Source organism: Saccostrea echinata, unplaced genomic scaffold (assembly GCF_033153115.1).
Source record: "Saccostrea echinata isolate AGI-Se365-2 ecotype Australia unplaced genomic scaffold, CSIRO_AGI_Sech_v1 ptg000030l, whole genome shotgun sequence".
Lineage (NCBI taxonomy): Eukaryota > Metazoa > Mollusca > Bivalvia > Ostreida > Ostreidae > Saccostrea > Saccostrea echinata.
In genome coordinates, this window is record NW_026889779.1 from 10,379,184 (window position 1) to 10,395,882 (window position 16,699).

General features: G+C 32.5%; 2 protein-coding genes across 4 annotated transcripts; one reads left to right on the forward strand and one right to left on the reverse strand.

Moving 5' to 3' along the window:
* Window positions 1-1,856: 1,856 nt before the first annotated feature.
* Window positions 1,857-4,084, reverse strand: LOC133196320 (uncharacterized). The gene is made up of 2 exons (XM_061332228.1): window positions 3,968-4,084; window positions 1,857-2,199 (listed from the first exon to the last, which is right to left on the reverse strand). The coding sequence occupies exons 1-2, from the start codon at window positions 4,069-4,071 to the stop codon at window positions 1,935-1,937; spliced, it is 369 nt and encodes a 122-aa protein (XP_061188212.1). The 5' UTR covers window positions 4,072-4,084; the 3' UTR covers window positions 1,857-1,934.
* A 222-nt stretch (window positions 4,085-4,306) lies between these two features.
* LOC133197265 (ubiquitin carboxyl-terminal hydrolase 2-like) lies at window positions 4,307-15,160 on the forward strand. Of its 3 annotated transcripts, none has more exons than XM_061333222.1 (14): window positions 4,307-4,389; window positions 5,083-5,302; window positions 5,575-6,175; window positions 6,360-6,419; window positions 7,123-7,249; window positions 8,136-8,247; window positions 8,339-8,452; window positions 8,729-8,793; window positions 9,084-9,196; window positions 9,301-9,378; window positions 10,660-10,738; window positions 11,142-11,240; window positions 11,472-11,598; window positions 11,851-15,160. In XM_061333222.1, the coding sequence occupies exons 2-14, from the start codon at window positions 5,139-5,141 to the stop codon at window positions 11,936-11,938; spliced, it is 1,827 nt and encodes a 608-aa protein (XP_061189206.1). In that variant the 5' UTR covers window positions 4,307-4,389; window positions 5,083-5,138; the 3' UTR covers window positions 11,939-15,160. The 3 variants fall into 3 exon arrangements, with proteins under 3 accessions (XP_061189206.1, XP_061189205.1, XP_061189208.1); XM_061333221.1 differs by lacking the exon at window positions 4,307-4,389 and adding an exon at window positions 4,502-4,595; XM_061333224.1 differs by lacking the exon at window positions 4,307-4,389 and adding an exon at window positions 4,502-4,595 and having other exon boundaries at window positions 9,084-9,184.
* Window positions 15,161-16,699: the final 1,539 nt, after the last annotated feature.

Below are 16,699 nucleotides of genomic sequence, written 5' to 3' on the forward strand. Positions count from 1 at the left end.
GTTAAATATAAGTGTGGGAATGTTCATTTTAAGTCCCCTCCCCCTTCTCAACGAAATAGGTAGTTTTGTTTTACCTTATCGAAGTTTTTTTCTTGCAAATTTTTGTCATTTTTTTTCTTCTGGCTACCCTCCACATCCCCGATCTGAAAAACATGTTCCTTCTCTGAACTCACCGTTTCTTGAGGGTTATTACATATCGTCGTAAACTCTAAGAAGTTTTTCTTTTTCTGAGGAAGTTTTTCTTTTTTTGAGGAAGTCAGACGTTTTACCATTCATTTTCCTCTACAAATTATTTTTGGGGACAGTAGTTTTGTCTGATTGTGTGTTACATATACATGTACATTTTTGTAAGAGGATTTTTGGAACTTTCCTAACATTTTGTCCATCTCATGATTTGGATTTTTTATGCAAAAAATTTAATTGAGTTGAATTAATGGTTTATAAGTCCTTGCATGCATGCCACATTTTTTTTATACCTCACAAACTAAAGATTTTTTGGTCTTATGTTTATATATATATATATATATATATATATATATATATATATATATATATATATATATATATATATATATATATATATATATATATATATATATGAATCGTATACGCGGAGTTGGACTTCTATTAAATGCTTTTGCTGTATCTCAATAAAAGATGATGGGTAAATAAGGCGAGCAAAATGCCTTTTGTGTGAAAAATATGAAAGTAAAAAATGAAATCTCAATTGTGACAATTTTTTTTTTTGAAATTTCATTGAACACTAACGTAATACTAACTTTATGTAAAATCTCCAAAAATCGCATCAGTCTTACAAATATTGAAACTATTCGTCTATAAAATAGTATAATTACGACATACACCAAAGAGAGCAAATATTATCATTCATACTAAAACACACTTTTCCCTCATGAGTGGGTCTGCTTCATTTTTTTTTTTGAAAGGTTATATTCAAAGTATGCCTAAAAATATACATTCTTTGGCTAACAAAACAGGGAGCAAAGACCCACTTTACCTTAAAAAATACGCATTCATAACACAACATTCGTATCTTTCCGAAAAATATTGGACGTCTATTGGACGTCCAGGGTCATATTACAAACATGAGTTAAATGCCGATTGTGGTATAGCATAGTGGTTAGCATGTTAATCTCGAAGGAAAAAATGATACTCAGGATTTTTATTTCTTGGGTTTGAAGCACAAGAAAATCACATATTAAAAAAAAAAAATCATAGTTCTAAATGATTTTTGTCGAAAGAATTTTCCGCAGAAAAAGTTTTGTCATATAATTGTGATACCTTTCAATGATAGAACTTTATTTTAAATGCTAAATTCACAAATTGAATATGGCTTTTATTAATTCAAAGCTATAGGCATTTTGCACGCCTTGCTCGCCCATCCCCTCTATAAGAATCAAGCTAATATGGTTATGGATTTGAATTGTCAATATTTATGAAATACTATGGAATATAAAAAATGATAATGTTACAATTATTACTATAAGTTAACCTCTGTGTCTTCTGTATAAACAACTGGTTTATGGATTCCTTCTAGTTTGGGTAACAAACGCCGTAACACAGACCTGTAGGAAGCAATTTCAGTTGGGGGGGAGGGGTTGTTCCGACCAAACAATTCAGTTTGGGTGAGCAGCACTACTAAGCAAGAATTCCTTAAAAAAAAAAGGTCATCAGATGTAATTATTGAGGGGGTATATCCATGAAGTAGCTTTGTTTTTCTATATGATATTATATACATACCGGCAAAATAATTGGGGGAGGGGACAGTCCCCCCCCCCAGTTCTCCTACGCCCATGTAACATAAAAACTACTGGTTCGTGAATTATGAACACCAAAACAAAGATACATTTATGATTTATTTATTTGACAACAGTTTCATTGATAATTATCTAGGGCATGTGCCCTCCCGGGGCTCCTCAACTAAATCTAGATCGTAAATATTGTTGCTGAATTTCCAATACACGATTGTACATCGGAAGGTCTAATCCATCCACACATCTCATGATACTAGCCTTAATGACTGGACCATCCTGCGATGGTTCGAATTGTCCAATCGCCTGAAACAGAGAGCCAACTGTTCCCTCCAATGGTTCAGCTAGGGTAGTATCTATACACACAAAAGAACTGGTCTGCGGGTCGGTCAAAGTAGCCTGTCGTTTCACACAGTTGTGATGAGTTAGTCTGTAATGAACAATTTGATCAGATTGACATTGCTAAATGCACGTTATCCCTAGTTATCACTGTAAATAGTCAGTGGCGGATTTAAAGGGGGGGGGGGGGGGCGAACACAGCGCGCGTCCCCGTAAAATTGTCAAAGTTAGCGTAAATCATAGTTTCGTGGAGAAAATGTAAAAAAAAATGTCACAACTCGGTAGACCTCATTTTTACCCTACAAAATCTCTAGAATCCAGGAGCTTCCGGGGGCTTCGCCCCCTGAGCCCCCATCAGGCCTCGAGACCATAAACTGAGAACATACTTAAGTCAAAATTTTGATTTTGAATATCTTGAGTTTTATTCAACATGCATACTTAAAAATTTGCAGGTTTGTATAATATTTCAATGTAAATATGTGATGAAAAAATTGTTCCATTATCAAAATTATTTCAAAAGTTATATTTGAAATTTTGACCTAAGTCTGTTCTCAGTTTATGGTCTTGGGGTCAGGGCTTCGCCCTGGACCCACTGGGGGCCTCAAGGCGATCCCCAGACCCCCCTGCCTACTTCTTGCACCCCCTAACTTCAATTTCTGGATCCGCGCCTGATAGTGTACATCGATATCTGTAACTTGGCATAAAAAAAAGTAATTCCTTTATTCAATTGTAAGGTTCAATCATATACCAAATATTTACTGGACTTGTTATAGTGCATTTGTGTATTACATGTATATGTAACTTTAAAGACACCTTTGATGTACTTCCGATTGCTCATCTCTTGTGATATTATTGGAAGACAGAGGTTCGTCCCTTCCATTTTTTTTCAAAATATCTAAAAAATGTTTTCATTAATATGTGGGACAAGTAGACCATGCTTAGTGAATAGATCTGCATCCAAAAAGTGTATGCGTGTGGGTGGGGTGGGGGTGGGGGGGGGTGTCTGAATAATTCCAAAAAAAGAAACAAGAACTCAAGGAAAATGTGTATTTGAGGGGGTGGGGGCAGTCCAGGGCACCCCACTCCCCTCAGTCGTTCTTGGTGCCTGTGCTGACCCTATTGATTTTATACACGTAACAATATAGTATCAACAAAAGAAGTTTGTATTTTCAATCATAATATTTCTCTATAGGGATTCTAGAATACTTGCTAAGTAGATTTATGCCACGACAACGTTCAAGATCGTAGCAGCTATATCTATAGCTACTAGTTAAGATTTCTAAGTCGTAATGTATAACTATTGAATGCAATATAGGCCTATAAATTTACGCTTCTTATTGATAGGCTATCATATAGTTCAAGATCTTAGCGACGATACTGAAATTACCCCTCAGGAATATGTTCAATGTAGAAGCGGCTATATACTTGTATGCATAAGGCTACGATCTTGAAATGCTTGCCACGTACGTATAGGGATAACTGATGCACACAATGTATATCTCATTCTTAGTCCGAAATATCTGACGTTTTCCTGGCTTTTTTTACTATTTTTATATTTTACTGGCACGTAAAATATCAAAATGGTAAAAAAAAAAAGCCTGGAAAACGTCAGATATTTCGGACTATCTCATTCTATGAGTACGACCTTGTATGAACAAACTCGAGTAGGCTTTTTTATCTTAATCTTAACTGTCAGAGATTTGGTTAGGCTGGATACCTTTAGTGAAGGCAGGGGATCTCAGCCGAAATTACTCTGATCTCATCTCAGCCGAGATTACTCAGTTACTCATATCTCATGATCAACCCCCTTCTCGATGGGTAAATCAGACGAATAGAGCTATCGTATATAAAACATATACCTTCCTGTGACTCGAATATTTCTAACTCTGCATGTCAAACTCTCAGATTCCTCCAGTGGAATGCTCGATATATACATTACTCTCCCACATTCTGGCAGGTCCATATTTTACATCTCCCGCCAATATTGTAATATATATCAGACAAATATGGAAAGTAAATATCCGAAAATCTTTTTATTGATCATCATAAATTTTAAGGACATATATATTTAAAACTTACATAAATATAAAATACAAACATGAGCATTTTATAATCGTTTATTTTTAAGTGCTCAATTTGTTCACTGAAAATTAAAATTACAATCCGGAAGTATTTCCGGTTTTATATTCTATTATTTCCTACCAAATAACATCGGTGTTGTGATTCGCCGAGAGACTAAAAAACAAGGTGACTCAAATGTAGATCATTTTACTTATATAAGGTAAGTTATCCATATACTAATTATATCTTTCATTAATTTTTCAAGGGTTATCATTTTGCAGTGTAGAATGAAAGAAATATTGCAAAAAATAGCTTCAGTTCCCATAACAACGGCGGAAAATAGTGCTTCAACCAGTGTAGGTGTAATCAAGATGGTGGAAGTTCATCTAGCTATCCGATTACAACTTATATATTTGGGTTGAACTGGTATTTACTATATATTTCAAAGCATATTGAGTTAATCTCAAAAACATCATAAATTCTTTTTTGCAAGAGAGTAATCAAAACAAACATAAACACCACATGGACATCAAAATTTATTTTCACAAGTTTTTTTTTCTTGATGCAAGATGATTAAAAATGTGTTTTTAGACTCTTTCTTGATTTTCCAAATTATTCAATAAGAAATTGTTCCAATGTATGACAAGAGATTAAAGATATTTGCATGAGAGTTATTTGGCAATTTTCCCAGAAAAATGGGTGTTAGCTATTCATAGCCACAGGCACAGTTGAAACAAATGAGAGACCTGTAGGGCTATACATTTTGTGACTTATTATTTGGGAGGGGTAATGAACATCAGGAGTGCATGTTTTTACTTCACGAATTTTTTCTTTTCTTTTTTTTTTTTTTTTTTTGCTTTTTAAAGCATAAAATTTCTTGTTTTGAATTGTTATTTTTTTCATTTCTCTGTAGTTTGGTAATAAGAATGAACACCTTTGGTACATGCTAAGGAAGGGAAAGGTTTATCCATGACGACTTATTATAGTCGCCACAATATGCCAGGTGTTCCTAGACCAACAGGATACACAGGAAGCTATAGCAGCGGTACCTCTAGAACTCTACCGAGACAGCGTGCATCAAGTTTAAGTCGAGAAAACAGTGCATCAAGGCTTTACTCTACAAGCACTAGCAGGTATTTCAAAATTTTGCAGCTTCTAAACAAAGCAAATCAAAGAAGGACTTTTATCTAGGTGCACAGCAATAGTTGTATGACCTGATATGCTTTAATGCAAAAGCAAGATATTTATTTTGTTTTCTTAAGAACACAGTGCTTTTTGGATAATTTTTAATCTGAACAGTTTATATTTCAAAGCAACATGAAAAAATAGAAGAATATGTATGCTGCTCTTTTCATATTAGTGATCTGCATAGTTCATGATTTTTTGTTGTTGTTTTATTTATTAGTAAACCTAGACCACTTCCAAATGGTCCAGGACCCCTAGACAGCTATGGCAGAAAATTAGATGGCACAAGTTCCTACAAAATAAAATCTACCTCATCTACCCTCCGTCCCACTGGACCCATCAAGGCTACCAGTGTATATAGCAGTACATACTCATCTTCCTATGGACCTTATAGTACAGGTACAAGTTCTGGGTCTACATCTAGGCCTGATAGTGGAATCAAGCAGAGACGTTCCACAAGTATTTCAAATATCAGTGATACATTGTCAGATGTAAGGTTAGACAGTGAATCACGAAGATCAAGGAACAGAGAGGAAGCTAATGGACTCTCATCATACAGGTCTGAATATACCCCAAGGAGTTCAAAGACAAAACTAGACAATGATAAAAATGATGATATATTCAATGCATCAAGAACAAGTTCCAGAAACAGTAAATTTTTAAAGGATAATTCAATTGATTTGAATGATGATAGCTACACACCATCAGTTAGCAGGAAGAGAGATGCTAGTTTGCCTCCCTTGTCCAGGAGGGACTCCAGTCCCCTTGACTCAAAGCCCTCATTCACAAGACAGAGTTCTGTATCTCCTCCAAATGTCAATGTAAGTTGAATATTGTTTAATTTTTATGGAAATATTTGTTTGAAACTCTAATGTTTTAAGATACATGTATTGTTCATTTTGAAATTCAGATTTTTCTATGAATTTGATCCAACATTGAACAACCTATTACAGAACAGAAAAAAAAACCAAAACATTTTGAAGCAATATAGTAATTTCTCAACAGGGTTCCATGTCTCAACATATGAATGGTGGAAAAGTCGGTCTCAGGAACTTAGGAAACACTGTAAGTTGATTTGGTTGAACAGTCATCTATTTTCTTATAATTCTAAACATATTGTGAATCAGATCTCGACTTGGCTCTGAAGATGACATGGTTTTTTTCTAATAATTTTACTTTCAAAATGACATACTCAGGAATTTGTGAAAGATTTGGATTTGAATCTCATTACCTATTTGATTCCAGAAAACCATTATCAATTTATGAGCTATTTTTGATGAAATTCAAATTTGATCTTTATGCAAGTCTTTTGTTGAGTATTAGTACCTGTTTGATAGCTGGAGGACATAATAAAATATAATCCTAAATGCTGGGATTAAAAGTGAAATCTTTTAACACAGTCTTTTTTTTTATAATATGCGACTTCCTGAGCAGAGATCAAAGTGATAACTCAAGATTATATAAAGCCATAGTATCAAGACCAATAAATTTGTTATATTCATTATCATTCTGAATTCTTAGGTAAAAACGGTAAATTTATTTGTCTGATGGGCTGTGGCATTTATGTTTAAGATGCACCTGTCCCTGTGTTTCCTCATATTAAATTCTAATAAACACTAATGATTTTCTAAAAGTAACTTAATTTATAATTTAAATGAGCATAATTTCAGCATATCTTGTTGGTCAAAATTTGGCAGAAGTAGACTGTAAACTTGATGAAAGGAATATTGGTCTTTCATTCACTTGTTACTTTTATTTTTTTTTATAGTGTTTCATGAACAGTGTACTGCAGTGCCTTAGTAACACCAAGCCTTTGTTAGAGTATTTTTTGAAGGAAGATTATATTTTGGATAAAAACTCTAGCACCAGCTCCATGAAGGGCCAACTTGTCACAGGTAATTATAAATACTGTATACAGGGAAATTTTCATCTCTGTTTTATTTTTTGTCCCTTTCGCTCGAGACACAAGTGAGCGAATTCAAGACGGCACGAATTCAAAGAAGACAGTATAATTTCTTAGACAGAACTGTGACTGGACAAATTGAAAACGGGGCAAAATTGTTTGCAAGTGTGAAAGGTCGAAAATAACACTGGGCAAAAATAACCTGGTGTACAGTAATGAATTTGTCATAACTGATGCATGGTATTTTCAAATGTTATCCTGACAGAATTTTGAATTTTAACTGGTTTGTGGTTTGAACATACAGTGTATTTTGTTGCCTTTAAATTTTACAAATGGGATCGGGCAAAAGCTGTAAAATTTCATATGCCCTTTCCCTACAAGTGAAATATTTTTACACATGTTCAAAGTATAAAATGAAATGGCACAAATATTCACAGAAATCAGAGAATCAAATATTTCTATAAGATACATGTACTAGTATCATATGACACACAAATTGGATAGAGTTCACAAAAAGTAATTATTGCATCAATCAAAAATTACCTGACTTTTTAAGAAGTGTACAATTGGAAAAAGGTATTCATTTTCAACATCAGTTAACAATTTATCTCCCCAGGGTAAAGTATGAGTAGCACAGTATGTAATTTCCCCATCTGCAGAAATTTGTTGAAAAAATCCTTTTTGGTTTCTGTGTATTTTTTGCACGAGAAGAAATGATGGACAACCTCCACTTTTCCTCTGAATTTTAACCGTAATACATGTAGTATTATATAGAATTAGAATCAAGATTTTTACTAGTAATATGGAGGAGGAAAGGAATTTTAAAAAAGAAGGGATTTTAATGAATGTTTTAAGTTCTGTATGTGTATTTGTTATAGCATATGCCAACTTGATGAAATCAATGTGGGCAGAAAGAAGTGATTCCCACGTGTCCCCAAATGCCTTTAAGACACAGATTCAGAGGTTTGCCCCAAGGTTCATGGGATATGCGTATGTATCCATGTTTTGTTTTTTTTTTAAACATGAATTCCACCTTTGTACAATTGATTTGAAAAGCTTAATTTTTTACCTTGTTTTACAGTCAGCAGGATGCTCAGGAGTTTCTTCGATACCTTTTGGAGGGTCTCCATGAAGATGTAAACAAGGTCACCAGTAAACCCAAGCCAGTCACCATTGATGATGAGGACTTCAGCAAGTAAGTCTGGTAGCATTTTTGCATTTCTTTTAGAGATCAGCTGATCAAATACACTGTAAATATGCAAGTCAGTTTAATGAAAGTCTTTTTATTTTGTAAGAATTGTTTTGGGGAATAAAGAGTATTCAGTAATGTTAAAAAAAAATCTCTTTCTTAGAAATTTCCAGATTATGGAGAAATACACATAAGAGTAAGAGTGTAAAAGTATCTGAGCATTTACTATTTGGAGACATGTATCACTGTTTTATAGTATTTCAATTATGTCATTATTTCCAGTGATCAGGACAAAGCCAAAGAATACTGGAGAGTTTATCTTACATATGACAACAGTCATATTGTTGGTAAGTACATGCCTTGTTTATGAGAAAATTGCTCCCTGTACTTCAGTAGAAATTGTATTCAGGTGAATTACATGTCCATGTGCCTGGCTTATTTGCCTTTGTTCATTGTACTAGATAATTGCTATTAAATGTATAATGACCTGTATCATTTAATCCATTCAGTTTAAAATAGAGTATTTGATATGTCTCTAATGGAAAGAATATACATGTATATGTACTAAAAAAAATTTTTAGCTGGATATATAGTTTATTTTATTTTATTTTATTATTTTTTTTTTTTTTTGCTTTAGAAATATTTGTTGGCCAGTTGAAAAGTGAGCTGAAGTTTGATTGTGATCACCGTTCAGTGACCTTTGACCCATTCTGGGATTTGTCTGTTCCGATACCAAAAGTTAGTTTAGCTGTGGGTATCATTATAGCTTTATAATCAGAGAAAGATTAGCATGCAAAAGAAATTGTTTATTTTCATTTTTAATTACAATATAACAAAATTAGAAATGTTTACAGATGAGGAGTGATGCAAGCATTATACAGTGTATAACAGCATTTATGAAGGCAGAAGTATTGGATGGCGATGAGAGACCAGTAAGCTCTTATTTAATTTGATCTGTATACATGTAATAACTTTATTTACTCTTCAAAATGATCAAGATTCATAAAATGCTTGCTGTGGTATTGATGGTATACGAGGGGTTATCAAAAAGTTTGTGGACTGGCGTCATAAAATTAAAACTGCTTAAGGTACATCTACAAATTTTTACATAATGTATTTATTCTATGTCATCTTTTCTGACTACAGAATAAACTTTAAGACACACAATGGGCAGTTAAATCCTAAGTGGGTTTATGTAGACATGCACACATTAACAATACAGCACATACACTTTATCTTTGAATAAATTGTCAGTGTTTTTACAAGCATGACCACATGACGCAACCTCAGAAATACTACATCTTTCTACAGTGAATTTAATGGAGACAAATGTTTTGATATGAGAATTTGTTGTCCAATTTTCACATTCATTCACTTGTGTGATGTGACACAGTTTGCCAAAAAATTTACAATTTTTATTATATGAGATCTTATTGTAAGTAATATAGATAGTACCAGGTACTAAAAAAAACTGAAATTAAAAATGATGCTGGAAGGGGTTTGTTTGTCTTTTTGCCACAATTTATAGTTTGGCCTTTGAAAAACTTGCTTAGCCACTGGAAATGTTTGAACAGGCTGAAGAGAGAGACAAAATAAATCCAGATTACCATTTTTTAAATGGGACAAAAAGTTTTGAAGAGAGGAGTCCCAGGTTTTCAAAGTCAGTGATGTTGAAAAGTTAAAGTGCTCTTGTGTGGTAGAAATTGAATTCAGATTAAGATGCCAAAGTCAAGTGAAGATCTTCAACTTCTGTATTTATATAAATTTATTTACAACATTGTGTTCTAAAATCAGCTGTACATAAAAATTTTAAGCCACATAAACAAAATAGGTTTCAGATAATATATAACACCAGGGTACCTCATCAAGAAAATTGTATTGAGGCAGAGGAAACAGACATTGAGAAGCAATGACATTGTTGATTTATGAACTAAAACTAAACACCGACAGTGCTGGGTGATCATATAATGCCCTTTGTACATTGCATTTAATGATAAATTGGCAAATTATCAACATGTCAAGCTAAAATGTGCAATACTTCTTAAACTTTTGTTGTTTTATGTTCCCTGTAAATTTTGTAAGCACAGCCTCCATATTATTATCCATATTATTGATTTTATTGCATCAGTCCACAAACTTTTTGATTACCCCTCATATATGTGGGTTTTTAAGTTTATTGATATAAATTTATGAGTATTTGGATTTTCTTTCAGACTTGCTCAAAGTGCAAGAAGAGAATGCGCTGCACAAAAAGTTTTTCCATACAACGATTTCCTACCATATTGGTATTACGTATCCTTAATGAATCATGGAAATATTGGGTTGCTTTACTGACAAATATATCATTGTTCTACACTTTTATTAATGATAGAAATGATCTCACTGTATCACATTTAGAAAAATCATTGGAAATGTCATGAGAATTTTGATATTTAATACTTGAAATTGTGAGTGGACAATTCTAAGAAGTGTTTTATTTTATTAGACAATAAATTATGCACAGCTACTTGTAAATGTATTCAATGTCTTTTGAATTACAAAAGATACAATATATTCCATACCCTATATCTGACAGTTAAAAGAAAATGTCTGGAACATTCTAGTTTGTATGTAATTTAAGAATAACAGTATATGTGTAGTTTAAAGCTCTGTCACCTACTGATGTGCTATTAGACTGTTCCTTAACACCATACAGATTTAAAAAGATTTAGTCAGGGCAGATACAGCCAGAAAGTGTCCACATGTATCGACTTTCCACAAGTTCTGGACATGACAGAATACTCATCAGAAAAAGGTGAATATATACATGTATATTACCATAGGAAGTTGCACATCAAATATTAGGGATGAAAAAAAAATATTGAAATCTTTGTACCAAGGATGAGATGATTTTCTTCCTTGCAATCCAATCTGTTTTTGATAATTGAAGAATATTTTAACAGGCATAATGTGCTGTGGCAGTACACTTTATTAGGAATGGTCAAGCATTTCAGCTTACAATTTCTTTTTGATGGATAATTTGCAGGTGGAAAGCGAGTCTTGTACAATCTGTATGGAGTCAGTAATCACAGTGGAGGGGTACATTCAGGTCATTATACAGCCACCTCTAAACATCCCTACAGTGGAGAGTGGCATGTTTTCAATGATACTAGGTATGTTATACATATTTACAGTATAAATAATGGCAGTTTGGGATTTTTGTTGTTTTGATTTTTGAGTTGTTTTCTGTGGACAATTTTTTCTAGGAAAAGCATGTAGTAAACTTAAGGTGCATAGTGCTTTTAGGTTTAACACTATGTGCAAAAAATAAATTTCTCTTTTGGTTCAAAATGATTTTATACTTCCTTTCACAGAGAAGCATAATTTGACCACCCCTCATTTTGTCCCATTTCTTGTGTTTTCAGGGTCAGCCCAACAAGTGCTAGTCGAGCAGTTTCTTCTGAAGCTTATCTCCTGTTTTACGAGCGCACCTTTGACACATCTCGTCTATGATTGAAGTCGGTAGAAAGCTTAGGAAGTAGGAAAGTGTATCAGCATTAAATGTGCAGTTTATTATTAATCATGACACTAATTATCAGCACTTTTTGGTAAATGAATATAAATCCTCCTCCTTTCCAATATCCATTCTATCATACATGGATCTGTCCTATCACTTCTTGTGATATTTTTTCCTGGTTTCTTCTGAAATGTTTAAATACATGTATATTTTTCTTGGACAGTTCAGATTATATGTATTTCAATGGATGTATGTCTTTTCAGTTCAATTTCTCTAAATTGTAATTCATTTTCTCACACACCTAAGGAATTTAATATGCAAAACTGCATCTCTCAGATGCATTGTTAAATGAAATTGGTCTATGCATTATCATAGATTTGTATATATCAAATTGTTAGTGGTTGTTATGAAATATTGCTGTTTGTTACTGTTATCATCTCTAACAATAGATAAAGGTCAAAGTTGACAAGGCGATGAATCGAAGTATTATTGTGAGTTTGTGATTCATATCACAGATAAGAAAAAAAAAATACACTAAAGAAATGAACATGTGTAGGTTGTATTTGTTATTGTTGGACGTTATTACTGCTTGTAGAAGCTCTGCTTTAATACACATACATTGTATATTGAAAACTGATCTGTACAGTGTTGGTTTTAATTTAATTAACTTATTGGCATGTTGATGAGTGAATGACATTGTACTTTAAATGTATGAAAGCATAGAACACACAGTATATTGCTGTTTGCTGTTGGTAGGCCATGTAGAGCACAACTTTTCATATTTTGGAGATTTAAAAGGAACAAGCAGTCTGTGATACATTATTTAAGGCACAGTTTGAGCTTTATTATTGTTTTTAGTTGCACAAAGAGAAAATATGGAGATATTCTCTGGTTTTATATATTGTACTAGAAGGTAAAAGAAATATTCATATATACATGTACATTTGATTATGAATGATAGATAGATGATATTGAAAATATTTTGAAATTGTTTTAAATGACCCTAGAATAACATTTAATATGTGTTTCCTTTCCTAATGCAGAAGTGTTATTAAATTGACTTCATTTTTATCAACAGGATGAAATCTTATTGTTTTGGTTTAATATGAAATTTCATGTGCTTCCTTTTAATACTTAAAATTCTTTTTACACATTTTTAAATCTTGTACAACATTGTATAGAACATATAATGTAGTTCAGAATAAACAAAATCTAGTGTGTCTTGTTCTGACACAGTTATAGTTACACTGTTGTTGAGCACAAAGTGAAGATATTTTACATCAGAACAAATTTTATATCATGAATTGTTTTATCAGGTGTTTTGGTGTTTTACTTGTATTACAAAATGTTATCATATTTTACTAATTTAAGTCCATTTTAAAGTTTGATATTGGCACATAATGGCATTTATTGTTGAACGGTTTGCCCTTCTTGCTAGCTTGTTTTTTTTTCATACATTGAATTGTTTGGGTATATTGGCATGTCAATCTATATTTTAAAAAAAAGTTATTGTGATCAGTGCTTTACTCATAGATGTATTTATTCTTTGATGATTAAATTGTCCTTAATTTTTTTTTTTTTTTTTTTTTTTTTACATGTATCCATATTTTGTCATGAATGTGACATTTGACACAAACCGTCCATTTGTTTTGTTTTTCTTGTGTTTAGTCATTTTACCTTTGTGTACCTAAGTATTTAAAGATTATTTTGTTGCATTCTTTTGTGTTCATTCTTAAGAGGTCATCTATATGTTTCTTTTTAAAAATTCACTTAATGAAGTTTTCTTAGCTGTATACTTTGTAGATATATCCTTGAAGTATACATTTACATTGTATACATTTAATAGCAAATTTGAGACAGTAGAATTCTAAATTTTATTTAATTTTTTTTAAAAACGATATACTAAAATTAAATGTTTCTACATGTACAATCATCAAAATAATCATGATTTCGTTCTTTTCTTTGGAGGGGGGAGGGGGTTCTTTTTCCTTAATTGTAAATATGTGGGTATGAACAGAATATTTCATTATGTATTTAATACTTGTTTATTGTACCTTCATGTCAAATGAAAAGTTTGATTTAATACTACATGTAAATGAATGTTGATTACATACATGTATTTCAAACATTAAAAGTTACTCTTTCAGTGCTCATTACTTAGTTCTCAAGATAGTTTGGTAATACATGCACATGTGTACATTTTAAAAGGAAAAAAAAAACATGTAATTTGAGCAGGAAAAAACAACAGCTAAGCATCATTAATGACAGTATAGAGATTTAGTTAGAAATGATACAAGTTAATATTGCGTTGAATTAATTCTGTTTACATTAGTTACGTGTATATGATGTATCATATTTTTAACAATTTTCAAGGATCATATTTCTGTATATTATAGATAGCAAAGCAGTGAAACATTCTGTCCACAAACTGATGAAACTAGAGGATACTATGTATCCCAGCAAAACAAGTTCAGGGGATTTCCAGAATGATATCTTTTAGGTTCACTTTGTAATGGGAAACATCGGAAGGTCATTTAATATACATGATCAAGATCAAAGGTCATTTTGATAAGGAACAAATCAATTTCATTTAAAAGACCAGCAATGTAAAAAAAAAATAAAATTCTGTGTTCAAAAAGTGTATACTTGATACAACAAAAGATACATACATGTATTACGAGAAAATGGGTAACGGACATTAGTAAGGTCATTGAAAACAGTCAAAAGGATCGAGAGTAAAATTGTCATGCAGATCATAAGTTGGTAAAAATTTATGTGTTTACTTGAACATTTGCTTATAATAAGCATGATATGATATTGGTTCAAAGCCATTTGGACAAGATTACAGGAACTGAAAATGTGGTACTCTTGTCACAATACAAGGACTAAGTTTGATTACACAAACTGACCTTTAAAGTTCTACTTTAAAAGGTCTTCATGATGTCTTATTACTTGGTACATGTAAATATGCATTGTTTTCAGTGCATGGATTTATTGGTCCAGTAAGGACATTTTTATTTTGTTTCAGATTTTATGTTTAAAAGTGGGGGACTTAAACAAATACAGGAATTTTACCGCATGGATAATGGGTACATGCGTAATTTATACATATATTAAATTGTGAATATTTTTATACTGCTCTGAATAGAGTTAAAATTGTTACTTTCTTAGATTGAATAATTATTATTCACTTGCCTTTAATAAATACAGTCATCAAATTTTGTGATTTTACTTACATGTGTATATTTTCTACAGACCAGAAAAAGACTCTTTATCTTTTTAAAAAAAGGATAAAATTGAACTTATTCTATGTCTTTGAATCAGAACAAGACCTACAAATGGCTTTCGTCTCTGCAAACCAATTTCTCAAATCTGAATGGCCACAATCTGTGTACTGATATGAAAATGGTCAGTACCTGTGGTGGTCAGTGAGGTTGCAACAGTGGTGATGTCCATCTCTGAAAATGAAATATAGCGATATGTGTATCATATCGCCTAATAGTTGTTCATTGTTTCGGCATCTGTACCCAATCCACTACACTTCTAGTAGCTGCAAATTTTCGATACAAAATTAACTTGCAATTGTTGTGTGGTGTCTGTTAAATGTTGTGGCTTCCTGTAGTATGTATACATTTTTAGCTCTTCTGAGCCAAAGGCTCAAAGAGCTAATGCTATGGCCATTTGTGCGGTGTGCAGTGTGCGTAAACTTTTTAGAATATGGGCCATAACTCAAGAACCTCTTGGCCGATTATTGTCAAATTTGTCACAGGGTATCCTTGGCCAAAGGGCTTCCGTTTATACTAAAACTAGGGTTGTGACCCTTAAACAAGGGGAGATAATTAAGAAAATAGAAAAAAAAGTACTGGTTGCTAAAAAAATCTTCTTCTCAAGAACCACTGGGCAGATTATCACCAAACTTACACAAAAGGATGAGGATATGTTGTAGATTAAAATTTCCACGGGGATTTACCCTGGGGCAAAGGGCGTGCTCTCAAGGTCACTTAAAAGTTTACCAAAAATTACATTTTATTAAAATATTGATATTTTGCTTACTATAAGGACTAGGATCATCAAGTCTTGTCAGTTGATGCATCTGAGGACCTCATATCATGTTGACTCAAAAGTAGGTCACAGTGACCTACTTTTTAAATTTGTGGCCATTCTTTTACAAAATGATTTAGAGGCATATTTTGAACAATTTAAGGCCTGTGATCATCAAACTTTGTCAGTTGATGTATCTTGGGTCCTCGGAGTACGTCAACTAAAAAGTAGGTCACCTTGACCTACTTTTTTAATTTTATGGCTAATCGTTTTCAAAACAATTAAGGTCAATAATTCAAATACTGAGAGGTTTAGAATCATTAAATCTTGTAAGATGATGCATCTTGGAGTCATAAAACATATTTATGAAAAAGTAGGTAACAGTGACCTACTTTTTGAACTTTGCAGGCATTCGATTTCAAAGCGTTTTAGAGGCATGATTTGGACATTTTAAGACCTATGATCATAAAACTTTGTAATTTGATGCATCTTGGGTCCTCAAAAAACGTCAACTGAAAAGTAGGTCACTGTGACCTACTTTTCAATTTATATGACTATAATAAAATATTTCGGGTACCAATTGGCTTAGAATCATCAAATTTTGTCAGTTGATGCATCTTGGGTCTTCGAAGTAAGTCGACTGAAAAGTAGGTCACCATGACCTACTTTTGAAAATTTATGGCTTTAATTAAATATTTCAGGAACTAATTGGCTTA

Bases quoted from the DNA above. Each gene is read 5' to 3' on its own strand.
- LOC133196320 (XM_061332228.1), bottom strand. From the start codon at position 4,071: ATGGACCTGCCAGAATGTGGGAGAGTAATGTATATATCGAGCATTCCA. The intron at 2,200-3,967 runs GTATATGTTTTA...TGTTCATTACAG, and splicing joins AATATTCGAGTCACAGGAAG to ACTAACTCATCACAACTGTG.
- LOC133197265 (XM_061333222.1), top strand. From the start codon at position 5,139: ATGACGACTTATTATAGTCGCCACAATATGCCAGGTGTTCCTAGACCA. The intron at 5,303-5,574 runs GTATTTCAAAAT...TTTATTTATTAG, and splicing joins TACTCTACAAGCACTAGCAG to TAAACCTAGACCACTTCCAA. The intron at 8,794-9,083 runs GTAAGTACATGC...TTTTTGCTTTAG, and splicing joins TGACAACAGTCATATTGTTG to AAATATTTGTTGGCCAGTTG.